Here is a 13,594-nt window from a genome sequence, read left to right as displayed (position 1 = left end):
ACCAGTATGTGCTAGACAAAATTATGAGGGATAGGGAAGACCTGTCGTGGCTTAATAGCCGAGTTAGAAAGTCGTTACCAAATCAAAGAGAGCTTCATCACATATTTAAGTGAAATCAACGCCTTGTTGGCAGAAGTTAAAATGAGAGTGAGGAGAACAATGCGGAAAACGTCCAGTGAATTCTAAATTAAAATTTTGACGACCAGTATGACTGTAAATCTGAAGACATTATAGTCTTACGCATGGTCATAAATTAATCAGTATTACGCTATCAAAACGGATTATGAGAGAGGAAAGGGAGTTATACTGAATTCCATTTGCCGAAAGTGTTTCGCTGCAAAAGACTGTAGTACGGATCGCAACGTTTCAGACGCCACATGCACGCCGAAATGGCAGATATCGAGATAAGTAATCGTAGAATGGATAATCGACTAAAATATGTCAAAAGGATGAATGGTATGTAGATCTGGCGCGATACTTGTATGATAGCATACATTTTAAGCAAAATATGTTGCTACTCTTGTAATGTCCCTTGCTGTTTTGTAGCTGTATCTTCCATTAATCTCTTAATTAATCTTTACCACCTGAAAGTGTTGTGTGGTGCCAGCAAACATTCGCGACCTTGCTACGCCACTGAAGTGTTACCACGTAAGCCACGGATGTTAAATGTCTTGCAGTGAGACTGTGTTGACGATCACCTTTAATGAACACATTACTGACACAAGAAATACTCTAACGACTTTAATTTTTTCGAGAGGGTAACTATGACATAAAACTTGATCAAACCACTAATATGGCTATGTGTTATCTGAAGCATCTAGGATAATAAAGTAGTGGTTATAGAAGCACTTTTCACTATCCCTTCACTGCTTACATGAGTTATCTTCAAATAATTTTACGCTATCCATTAAACAACAGTGCCAAGATTCACAGCTGGACGGGAACCAGTACAACTTTACCTTTTTAGTACAGCCTTTCGTGAAAACGTTAAATAATGAAACAACGGTCGGAATTCGCGAAAGGACAAACAAATAAAAGCCTCTGCGTCTTGACAAAAAAGCTACTGGCTGGACTAGGCAGGAGACTCGGCCCGTTTACTTTAGTGAGAACTGAGGTGACTGAAGTGATCACAATTTCAATACTTCACACCCAGAATTATTAAGCCTTTGATAACGAAAATGTGAGAAAATGGGAAACTTCAGCCGATTCACGTTGTTCTTCCAAGCTGTTAGTAGTTAATTGACCATAACACTAATACCCCTGGAACTATTTTTCATAATCGAGCAAGTTAAGATTTACAGTTCCTTTACTGGAGTCATAGTGTAGCAAATGGAATACAGATTCATCTAGGCACATGTACGTTAAGCAACATGCAGCCTTTTAGTATCAATGTTGCACAATAGTTGCTGTACTGCACCAATAAAGGGACAGTCAAGTACAAATGAATCAGATGGTAAACTTGCAGGTAAACTATGTATTATTTCAAAAGTAGTCGCCATAACTGTTAATACATTTATCCCGCTGTGAGCCAAGACGGTCAATGCCTTCGTGGAAAAAGTCTGCTGTTGGCTACGGAACCTTGATTGCACCCAGGCGTACAACTCTTCGTCTGAAGTAAATCAACGCCTACGAATATCCGGACTCCAAAGATATGGAAATCGCATAGGAAGAGATCGAGACTGTGTGAAGGACGTGTAAGGGCTACCCAGAGAAACATCTTCAGCGTACTCGAAACAACTTTGGCAACATGAGGGACTCCCCAAGATTGTTTAGATTAAGTACTGCATATCGCATATCGACTGAAACTGTGGACATGAGAAACTGTGGGCAATAAAGGTGGCGCGTTTGTTCACAGTGGAACGGAAACAGCGTCGTGAATATGTACAAGTCGACTTATTGGTGACTTTGTGGTGCAATAAAACTGAGTCTTTGCATCAGTCCATAACCGTGGATGAAATGAGGGTCCATCACTTCACACCTAAGAGAAAGGGGCAGTCAAAACAGTGGATTGAAAGGAGAAAATCGCTCCAAAGAACGCGATGACAGTTCCATCTGTAGGCAAGGACATGGCTTTAGTACTCTGGGAAACATGTGGGGTAATTTTCATTGATTATCTTCAAAAAGGAAAGGCAGTCAATGCCGAATATTGTGCGAAGTTATTGCAGCGCTTTGGTTATGAAAACAAGCAAATACGGCCTTATTTAGTGAAAAAGAAAGTAGGCCAAAACAAAAAAGATTACTTGATTTATAAGTGGAGACCTTAATGCACGTCTATGGAACTTCCTGTACCTGGAACAACAGAAACCTTAGGAAAGCGGGTCATAAATAACAATGGATACGAACTACGCCACTTTGTAACATATAACGAACTGATAATTACCAACAGTTTCTTTAGAAAAAAGGATATTCGTATATTCACAAGGAGTGCAACTCGGAGGACTGGTAAAAAGTGTAAGAGTACATAGAGGTAGCGACATAGAGTCAGAGTATTTCCTGGTGATTGCCAAGTAAACTTCATTATTAGATTGAAGAAAAAAACTATTACGAATACAGTATAAGAGGTCTATAACAACAGTGACTCACGCATTATTTACAAAATAAATCTACAGAAAACAATACAAGTACAGAACGTGAAAACATAAAACCATGTGTAATCTAAGCAGAAACAAGAGGGAAGAAAAAGAAATGTGGGGAGGAGAAAAAGTGTCAAAATATGTAATAAAGACGTAGCAAATGCAATGAAAGAGAAACAAAACACCTATGTTACAAATCTACAGGACAATATAGACGAAAAGAAAGCGCAGTATAAATTAAAACGTAAGTATGCTAAGAAAATAGTGAAAGAAGCTCATCAAGAATCTTGGTATAGAAGGATATCAAACATTGAAAATAATCTACACAATAGACAAGAGAGTGCTCATAAACTCTTGAAATTACTTAACTAACAGGAGAAAGACTCTGCACAATTACATGCAACTGACAAAGAGCTATGGGAGATTACAGGAAGAAAAAAATGATGACATTGATCTAACTAAAATAAACCAGGAGAAAGAACAAGGTGATGAAATATAGCAAGGAGACAACATAACATTGGAGGAGATACAAGAGGCATTCAAGCAGATAGCTGTGGCCATCTCCACCAGGCATCACGGCGCCTGGAGTATCGGCAACCGAACTGACAGCCTGCAGCCGCGGGTTGCCCGCTTCACAGGCACACCAAAGCGCTACACAACCGACAGGCAATATTGATGAACGGCCACAACAACAACAACACAGCAAAGACACCAGCGGCCACCAGGGGCCACTATTGGCCCACATCAACATAAGGAAGAGGTCGCTGCGGATCCCGGAACTATTTTCACACGTCAAACCACGTGACGGAAAATATTTCCGAGGTACTCACCGCCGAAGCGCTATAAAGGCCGGCACTCGGCTGCACATCGGCAGGTCATCGACTGCCAGCAGACGTGGATAGCTGTCACCCCGGCAGCCCGACTTGGATCTTCTCGCTGATCTCTGGATTAGGCTCGGTATATCGGAGAAGTCTCTGGCGGAGAGTAGTAGGAAATTATTTCAATTGTTTTCTATATTATTCTTGTATGTAGTTGTGATTCGAAGACGGATCACTGTTTTGTGTTGGTGTTATACTGGGAGAATTTGTTTTGGTTAATTGAACAGTCCAATAAATTGTTTTCGGACTTTAATCGTTAGTTTCTTTTGCTTACGCAGACATATCACAGATGAATAATAGAAATGCAGCAGGACACGGTAATATAAATGCAGAACTTACCATATCTGGAGGTTTAATGATAGAACTGAGACTGTTACATTTATTAAATGCATGTTGGAAATCGAGGTTACAAATGCTTGTAAAAACTGTACAGGAATAAGTCTATTGAACAGTGGCTATAAACCATGTGCACAAATAATTAACAACGGACTGAAATAATAGCTGACGCTCTCTTATCGGAGGTACAAGCTGGTTTTAGAAAAGGACAATCATGCAGTGAGAATACCACAAGAGTGCCGCATATGAATGAGAAGAGAGGAGAACACAATCTGGAGACCCATATTTCATTTGTGGACTATAAAAGAGAATTCGACAGAGTAAATAGGTATATGCTGCGGAATATAGTGGAAAGACGAGGTTATCCGAAACATGTAATACAATTCATAAAAATTCTGTATTTAAAAAACGAAATTTTAGTTAATACAGGCAAGGAGAGCAGGCCCAATAGCAAAAACTTAGGAGTACTACAAGGTTGCAGTCTTCGCCCACGTTATTTAATATACATACTGACGACATTGTTAGTCAATGGAACCAAGAAGTCAACCCAGGAATAAAATAAAGCCCTAGAAACACACATTTAAATAATGTGCTCTATGCTGGTGATCAAATAATTTTACAAAAGACAAAAGATAGTTCACAATTTGCTCTACATCGTTTGCATTCAATAGGTAAACTCAATAACCTGAAAATATGAGAAAATAAAACGAAAGTAACGGCTTTTAACGTAAAATACAGAGTCCGTTTTAAAATGATGCTTAACCAGCTATCTTACTTCCAACTATTAGCATGTGATGTAAGATATGGATATGATAATGACATCTCCAATAAGTTAAATAAGTTTCAAATGATAAGTGGTGCTGTATAAAGAACAATAGCTAATAAACCAAGAATGACACGAAGACAAGACTCTACAATGTAATGGCAACAACTATGCATACATACGGAAGTGAGACCTGGACAATAACTAAGAAAGACCAAAGAAGAATACAATAAGCTAAAATGAAATTTTTAAGAAAAGTAGAAGGGTGTACCCTGAAAGATGACATAAATAATTCTGAAATAAGGAAAGAATTAATTAATATATTCTGCACGAGTGAAAGAATACAAAAAAGGTAAGAAAATGGAAGAGGCATATTAAAAGAATTGGGACAGGAAGAACAGTCAGACGTGCCATAGACTGTAGACACTCAAGAAAGAGACGTGTAGGAAGACCAAGAAAAAGGTGACTTTTGTGAAGACAGAAGAGGCTATAAGTCTATTCCTTTAAGTGAAGAAGTATACGAAGTCATCGCGACAGTGCATCAGTTCAGACATCCATTATCGCCATGGGAAAAATCAATGAATTAAAGCTCTAACTGCTTTCTCATGCATCGTATTCTCCAGATTTATCCACCTCTGATTACTTGCTGTTTACAAACTTGAAGAAATGACTTGGTAGAAAAAGATATGCCGAGAATGAGGCGGTAGAGTGTGCACTTGATGACTATTTTGCACAGCTCGACGGCTCTCATTACAAACGGGATATCAAAGCTGTTGAACATAGCGGGGAAAAGTACATCGAGCTGAAAAGGGTCTGTAGAGAAATAAATGTGTTTTTTCCCAAAATTTCGTCAGGTCGGGTACTTTCGGTACAGCCCTGGTGTGTGACATCAAACGTTATTGTCACATTCATGCCCCCTATTCGTTTCTATCGAGCATTCACCGTGCAGTACAGAACTTGACAGGGCCGCTGGATGCTTGCGGCTGTGCCTGGTGGTGGTGAGTGAGTGAGCTGGTGGTGTGTTGCAGGTGACGAGCCTTCTGCTGGAGGCGGAGCGGCGGAAGCTGTGGGTGCTGCAGAGGGAGCTGCAGACGGCGCTGGCCGAGGGAGGATCCATCAAGGCCAAGGAGCACCAGCGGCAGGAGCTGCTGCTCGCCATCTCGTGAGTACCAGCACCTGCTCAGTAGCGTCTCGGTCCACTCTAGGAACGCCTCACACAGCGAACGCCTCTCCTGTCTCAGCCTTTTCATCTCACAGCAGCAACTCAAACCTACGTCCTCAATTTCTTGCTGGATGTACTCCAATCTCTGCCTTCCTCTGTAGTTTTTACCGTGGAATTTATTCCCTGATGTCTTAACACATGTCCTATCATCCTGTCCCTTCTACTTGCCAGTGTTTCCCATTACCCATATATTCCTTTCCTCGTCAGTTCCTTACCCTGACAGACACCAAAAGAAATAACTTCCGAAATAAAATCTTTAAAAACAAAGCATTCTAGTGGTTATGACGAAATGTCAACAAAGTTAATTAAGGCATGTTCTTGCGAGTTTAGTACAATTCTAAGTTGCTTGTGTAACCAGTCAATTATAACTGGGACATTTCCTGACTGGCTAACATATGCAGATGCTAAGCCTCTATTCGAGAAAGGGGATAAAGAGATACCATCAAACTACAGACCGATTTCACTTTTGCCAGCATTCTCAAAAATTTTAGAAAAAGTAATGTACAGGCAGCTTCTCAACCATCTGACGACAAATAACATATTATCAAGAATACAGTTTGGATTTCTGAAGGGTTCTGATATCGAGAAGGCTATTTACACCTACAGTCAAAATGTACTTAATTCATTAAATAACAAGTTACAAGCAGCAGGTGTTTTCTGTGATTTGTCAAATTGTGTGAACCACAACATCCTTTTAAATAAATTGGAATTCTATGGTGTCACGGGCAGTGCTGCAAAATGGTTCAAATCATACCTCGCTAACAGGAAACAAAGGTTGTCAGTGCAAGGGACTAGTGAATTAAGTCGTCAGTCATCATCAGAATGGGAATAAATTACATGAGGTGTCCCACACGAATCCATTTTAGGGTCATTGCTTTTTCTTATGTACATTAATGATCTCTCATCAGTTACACTGCCAGAAGCAGAGTTCGTTTTGTTTGCAGATGACACAAGTATTGCAATAAATAGTATGTCGAGTGTAGTTCTAGAAAGATCTGCTAATGATATTTTCATGGATATTAATAAATGGTTTAAAGCCAACTCACTGACATTAAACTTCGAAAAGACTCACTACATGCAATTCAGAACCTGTAAGAGGTTTCCACCCAGCATATGCATAAAGTATGAAGAAGAGCAGATAGAAGAGGTTGACAGTCTTAAATTCCTGGGATTACAACTTGATAATAAATTCGGTTGGGAGGAGCACACCACAGAACGGCAGAAACGCCTTAACAAATCTGTATTTGCAATTCCAGTGTTAGCAGACATAGGCGACATAAAAATGAAAAATCTTGCATACTTTGCCTACTTTCATTCCATGATGTCATATGGTATAATATTTTGGGGTAACTCTTCAAGTCAAACAAAAGTTTTCAGAGTCCAAAAGCGTGTAATACGTATTATTTGTGGAGTAAATTCACGGACGTCCTGTAGAAACCTCTTCAAAGTACTGGGTATACCAACTACTGCCTCTCAGTATATTTACTGCATAATGAAATTTTTCCTAAATAATATATCTCTTTTTACAACAAGCAGCTCAGTTCATACATACAATACCAGGAACAAAAATGATCTGCACAAGGACTTAAAAGCACTTACTTCAGTTCAAAAAGGGGTCCACTACTCAGGAACACTCATCTTTAATAATTTGCCAGCAAACGTAAAAAATTTAGTTACAAATAAAGATCAGTTTAAAAGGAGCCCAAAAGACTTACTAGTGGCCAACTCCTTCTACTCCATTGACGAATTTTTTAATAGAAACAAATGATGTATTGTATATATTCATACTCTCAGTATTGTTATTTCAGCTTTAAAAAAATTGACATGTTCCACATCCACGAGGAGCTCCTCAGCACGGATCTATGGAACGAAAAACTAATCTAATCTAATCAACCTAATTTCCAACATTTTTCTGTAGCACCACGTCTCAAAGGTTTCGATTCTCTCCTGTTCCGGTTTTTCCACTGTCCACGATTCACTGCCATATAGTCCTGTACTCCAAACTGTATTCCCGCAAATTTCATCCTCAAATTCAGACCTATGTTTGATACTAGTAGACTTCTTGTAAAGTGCGCGTGGGGCACACACAATACTCGTTAAAGCCTGTACTATGGTAAGTGAGCGGGGTTCACTTTATGAGAAAGGATTTTCGTATAGATATCGACCGCGTGTACCTGAATGATGGCAAATCAGACTTACACCCACTCTGTAATAACAATGATCCGTCAAGTAAGTTCGAAATGCAATTACACGTCAGGATGGACCAAAAGCAACACTGAAGATGCTACCAATTTAATAATAATACGGTCGCCAGCCTAATTAGGCATTAACTGAGTTTCTTCCCTGTACAAGTTGGTATATATTCATGCAAAACAAGAAGTTGTAACACTGCATAATATAGTAGAATTTTAGAACCAGAAAATCTATTGATCTGATAGTTTCATGTTCTGTACTGATATGGAAAACTATGAATACATAACACTACAGTATAATGTATACTAAAAAACTTTATACTGTCTATTAATCTGATTAAAATCGGGCATAGGTAACCCTAGAAATTGCACTTTCATGCCACACACAAAATGTCAGTTTTGATAAAGATAAAACACTGATAAAGTTTGACTTTTATATTGACTTTAACTTTTGCTGGTCAAACCAATTTAGAACACTACAGAAATCAAATGAATAAAAAAGGGGGGGGGATGACCGTGAAACTGTTATGATCGCTGTATTAAAAAAAAGTGATTACTGAATTTATTATGCGTTCAAGATTTCCAGTATATAAGTTACTACTCTTTTCATCTTATTTACTGCTCATTTAAATACCTTTATATCTGTCTCGAAATAATTAAACTTCAATACTATATCAATATTAAAGTTATCTTTCAACTTCGTTAGACCTTCGTTATTCGTTTACTGGTTCATTAAAGAACTGTTTTGTTAAACACCATTCTATCATAGCTAGGTCTGCAAGTAATTATTATTAACACAAAATTTAATTTTTCATTTCGGGACACTCGGATTGCACAACATTTGGAAAGGACCCTGTCTAGGTTAGTTGTAAGGATAATTAAATGATGGGAAAGTTCTGGTAAAATTTAGGTTATTATTGCACAGTTCACTCTCTGATCCATACGAATACAGTACTAAAAGTTTCAACCTGCTAGTATCGTTGCGGCGAGATGGCGAGGCACAGAGCACACATACAACCACAGCTATGGCTCTTGACGTATCGGCACTTTCATTCTTCTTTGCGTCGCAATACTTTTTCATTTAGTGCCTATGGACTTTTGCCATGCTGTGTGGGCGTTGGAACGGCATACCCGAGGCTCAGTGAAAGTACGTCTTCCAGGAGAGCCTCCTCGCTCCAGAAGGTGTTGCTCAGACCAATGCCAAACTCCAACTACTACTGCTGAGCCCGTTGTGCCGTGCAGCGCCCGCGTGCATTTTCCCGCGCTCGCCTGCCATCCACCTTTTACCGCTCCCTGACAGACTGGGTATTCACCCGAGGTTTTGCATTCTACATATCCTAACACATTGCCTACGTATGGACCAGACGCACAATTACAATTTTAAACATCTTACAACAGTTCCAACATTAGTTACATTTCAATTCTATTACAATATTGCTTGACATTTGACATAAACATTAATATTCACATTGAAACTTGTTTACAGTTTTCTTAACACAATGACAAGAAACAAAAAAAGAAATGAAATCAGAACATCAATTATCGAAAAATCAGAAGAAAAACATTACTTATATGTACAATAGTACAGCGTCGTTGTTGTTACATTCTCTTGGCCAGGGATGCCCTTTTTGTCTGTGCTAGTCTCATTTTTATGTCGTCCTTGCTTCGTACGTCGTGGGTTATTTTGCTTCAAGGTAGCACAACTCCTTAACTTAATCTATTATGTCATCACCAATTTTGACATTAAGTTTTTCGCTATCTGCTACTACTCATTATTTACTCTTAATCGAAATTGTGTACTGAGTAGGCTGCTCATTCCATTCAACAGATATTATAATTCCCTTCGCCTTCGCTGAGGATAACAGTGTCGTCAGCGAATCTTTTCATTGATATCCTTTCCCCCCGAAATTGTATTCCACTCTTGAATCTTGTTTTATTTTCGACATTGCTTTTCGGAGTATAGACAGAAGAGTAGGGGCGAAAGCCTGCAGCGCTGCCTTACACCCTGCTTAATACGAGCACTTCGTTCTTTGTCTTCCAACTTTATTGCTCCCTCTCGGTTCTTGTCTCTATTGCATGACACCTGTCGTTCCCTGTAGCTTACGCCTTCATCTACATCTATACTCCGCGAGCCACCTTACGGTGTGTGGCGGAGGGTACTTATTGTACCACTATCTGATCCCCCCTTCCCTGTTCCATTCACGAATTGTGCGTGGGAAGAACGACTGCTTGTAAGTCTCCGTATTTGCTCTAATTTCTCGGATCTTTTCGTTGTGATCATTACGCGAGATATATGTGGGCGGTAGTAATATGTTGCCCATCTCTTCCCGGAATGTGCTCTCTCGTAATTTCGATAATAAACCTCTCCGTATTGCGTAACGCCTTTCTTGAAGTGTCCGCCACTGGAGCTTGTTCAGCATCTCCGTAACGCTCTCGCGCTGACTAAATGTCCCCATGACGAATCGCGCTGCTTTTCGCTGGATCATGTCTATCTCTTCTATTAATCCAACCTGGTAAGGGTCCCATACTGATGAGCAATACTCAAGAATCGGACGAACAAGCGTTTTGTAAGCTACTTCTTTCGTCGATGAGTCACATTTTCTTAGAATTCTTCCTATGAATCTCAACCTGGCGCCTGCTTTTCCCACTATTTGTTTTATGTGATCATTCCACTTCAGATCGCTCCGGATAGTAACTCCTAAGTATTTTACGATCGTTACCGCTTCCAATGATTTACCACCTATGGCATAATCGTACTGGAATGGATTTCTGCCCCTATGTATGCGCATTATATTACATTTATCTACGTTTAGGGAAAGCTGCCAGCTGTCGCACCATGCATTAATCCTCTGCAGGTCCTCCTGGAGTACGTACGAGTCTTCTGATGTTGCTACTTTCTTGTAGACAACCGTGTCATCTGCAAATAGCCTCACGGAGCTACCGATGTTGTCAACTAAGTCATTTATGTATATTGTAAACTTGTCCCAGAATTCCAAACATCTTACATTTTATATTGTCGAATACTTTTTCCATATCAACATATCTTATGAGCCTGTCTTCATTTTTCTCCAGCCTTCCTTCCATTATTGAGGGCAACTTGCTCTCCTCCTAAAGCCAAACTGATCGTCATCTAACATATGCTCAGTCTTCTTTACCATTATCCTATATATTGTTCTTATCAGCAGCTTGGATGCAAGAGCAGCTTAGCAGATTGTGGGATAATTCTCGCACTTATCGGGTCTTGCTATCTTCGGAATTGTGTGTGTGGTGTTTTTCAGAAAGACTGACGGCGTATCACCTGTTCCAGCCGGCCGGAGTGGCCGAGCGGTTCTAGGCGCTACATTCTGTAACCGCTCGACCATACGGTCGCAGGTTCGAATCCTGCCTCGGGCATGGATGTGTGTGATGTCCTTAGGTTAGTTAGGTTTAAGTAGTTCTAAGTTCTAGGGGACTGATGACCTCAGAAGTTAAGTCGCATATTGCTCAGAGCCATTTGAACCAATTTGAACCTGTTCCATACGGTCTACACACCTGTACACACCTACCGGAACAGTCGTTTTGTTGCCATTCCTCCCAGTGATTTAAGAAATTTGATGAAGTTTTATCTATCCTTCTGCCTTATTTGATCTCAAGTTTTCTAAAGTTCTTTTAAATTCTAACTCTAATATTGGATCCCCTATCTCTTCCATATCAACTCCAATTTACTCTCCCATCACGTCATAGGACAATTCCCCCTCTCATAGAGGCCTTCAGCCTACTGTTCCCACCTATACGTTCTTTCTTCTGATTTCAACAGTGGAATTCCTATTGTGCTCTTAATGTTATCGACTTAGCTTTTAATTACACGGAAGGCTGTTTTTTCTCTCTATATGCTGAGCCACTCTTTCTGACGACCATTTTTTTTTTATTGCTTCATATTTTTACCGCCGCCATTTCGACTTGGCTTCCCTGTTCTTCCTATTTGTTTCACATTGCTGTATTCCTGTCTTTCCTTGAAGGTTTTTGTATTTCCTTCTTTCGTCAGTTAATTGGAACGTTTCATCCGTCACCCAAGATTTCTTCATAGTTAACTTCCTAGTAATTATGTTTGTCTGTCCAACATCTGTGATTCCTGTTTTTAGATATGTCCATTCCTCTTCAACTGAACTGCCTGATGTGGTATTCCTTACCGCAGTATCCGCATCTTTAGTGAACCTCTGATGCGCCTCATCATTCGTCAAGACTTCATTACAGACTGATTCTTACTATTCGCTTGAACTTCAGTCTCCTCTTCACCGTTACTATATTGTGGTGTTAATCTGTATCTTCTTCTGGGTAAGCCATACAATCCAGTATTTTATTTCTCTGTCTGATCATTATGTAATCCAAATGGAATTTTCCCTTATCTCCGAGCCATTTGCAAATATATCTTCCCCTTTTGCGATTTTTGGACAGTATATTTGCCATTCGTAACTCAATTAGTCTTTCTCCTCTCTCATTCCTACTAGCAAATCCAGTTCTTCCTTTCTTCTATTCCTGCTCCTGCAACTGCATTCTAATCCCCATGACTATTAGACTTTTATTTCGCTTTAAATACTGAATTATCCTTTCAGTTTCTTCAAATACATTTTCCATCTCCTCATCTTCTGTTTGCGACGTCGACAAGTATACCTGAAGTAAAATGCTTCATTATTCCAGTCTCTGATCACAAATGAATTCTTTAGACGATGACCAGTTTCAGTCTGTAATGACCATCTAAGATATATAAATATTTACATCTGGTGAGCAGTGTGTCTTTTTTTTTTTTTTCTTTATTGTTATTTTTCACCTCATACAAGGTGGGCTGGCAGCAGATAAATCTACTCCGCTCTTCAGCCACAAGCATTACAATAAGAGAGAAAATGAAGACAGAAAAGTAACAGATGGGTGGTTAAAAACAGTAGTTACAGTAATTAAAAACATGAAGCCGTTCACACTCGACGAAAAAAAAAAAACCACGAAGAAACTGTCGGCTCTGCGCACAAACACTGATGATTTAGACGGTACAGGTGAACGAAGGAGCGTGGCGGCGAAAAACACTAAATCAGAAACATGACGGCACACATATAAGAAACTGATGGCGATGATCTCTGCCGCGAGAATGTCCACTTAATCTGTGCGAGTCCGGGGACCTGCCAGGAGGGGAAGAAGGTGGTGGGGGGGGGAGAGGGGAGAGCAGAGATGCCAATGCCAGAGGAGACGGTGGGAGGAATGAAGGGATGGGGGTACGGAAAGCCCGGGGGAGGAGGGGGGAAGGGAGGAGGGAGGGAAGGGGGAGGGGAGGGAGAGAGGGTGCCCCAAGGAAAAAACACAGGAAGTGGGAGGGAGGATCAAAGATGGTAGGAGGGGTAGATGGAGGGGAGGAGGGCATCATCAGGGAGGGGGAGCTGGCGGAAGCCACCTCGGGAGAGGGTAAGGAGGGTGGAGAGATGTAGGCCGGGTGGGACGTGGGAATACAGGCGCCGCAGCGGGCGGGGGTGGGAGAGGATCGGGGAGACGAGCGGGTGAGGGGATGTACGTTACGGGAGGTGGAGAGGAGCTGTATCTGTTCGAGGAAAAGGAGGAGGTGGGGGAACGGAATAAGGTCGTACAGGATCCGCGTGGGGGAGGGG

At 40.5% G+C, this 13,594-nt stretch overlaps 1 protein-coding gene across 1 annotated transcript in view; it reads left to right on the top strand.

Moving 5' to 3' along the window:
- LOC124598913 overlaps window positions 1-13,594 on the top strand; it is a 732,917-nt gene that overhangs the window by 16,138 nt on the left and 703,185 nt on the right. Inside the window, exon 4 of the mRNA XM_047136035.1 lies at window positions 5,579-5,712. Within this exon, the coding sequence (XP_046991991.1) occupies window positions 5,579-5,712 (134 nt within the window). The remainder of the gene's footprint in view (window positions 1-5,578; window positions 5,713-13,594) is intronic.

The sequence above is a fragment of the Schistocerca americana genome, chromosome 1, assembly GCF_021461395.2.
Source record: "Schistocerca americana isolate TAMUIC-IGC-003095 chromosome 1, iqSchAmer2.1, whole genome shotgun sequence".
NCBI lineage: Eukaryota > Metazoa > Arthropoda > Insecta > Orthoptera > Acrididae > Schistocerca > Schistocerca americana.
Note: the sequence above shows the minus strand (reverse complement) of the source record. Positions and strands in the feature narration are given on the sequence as shown.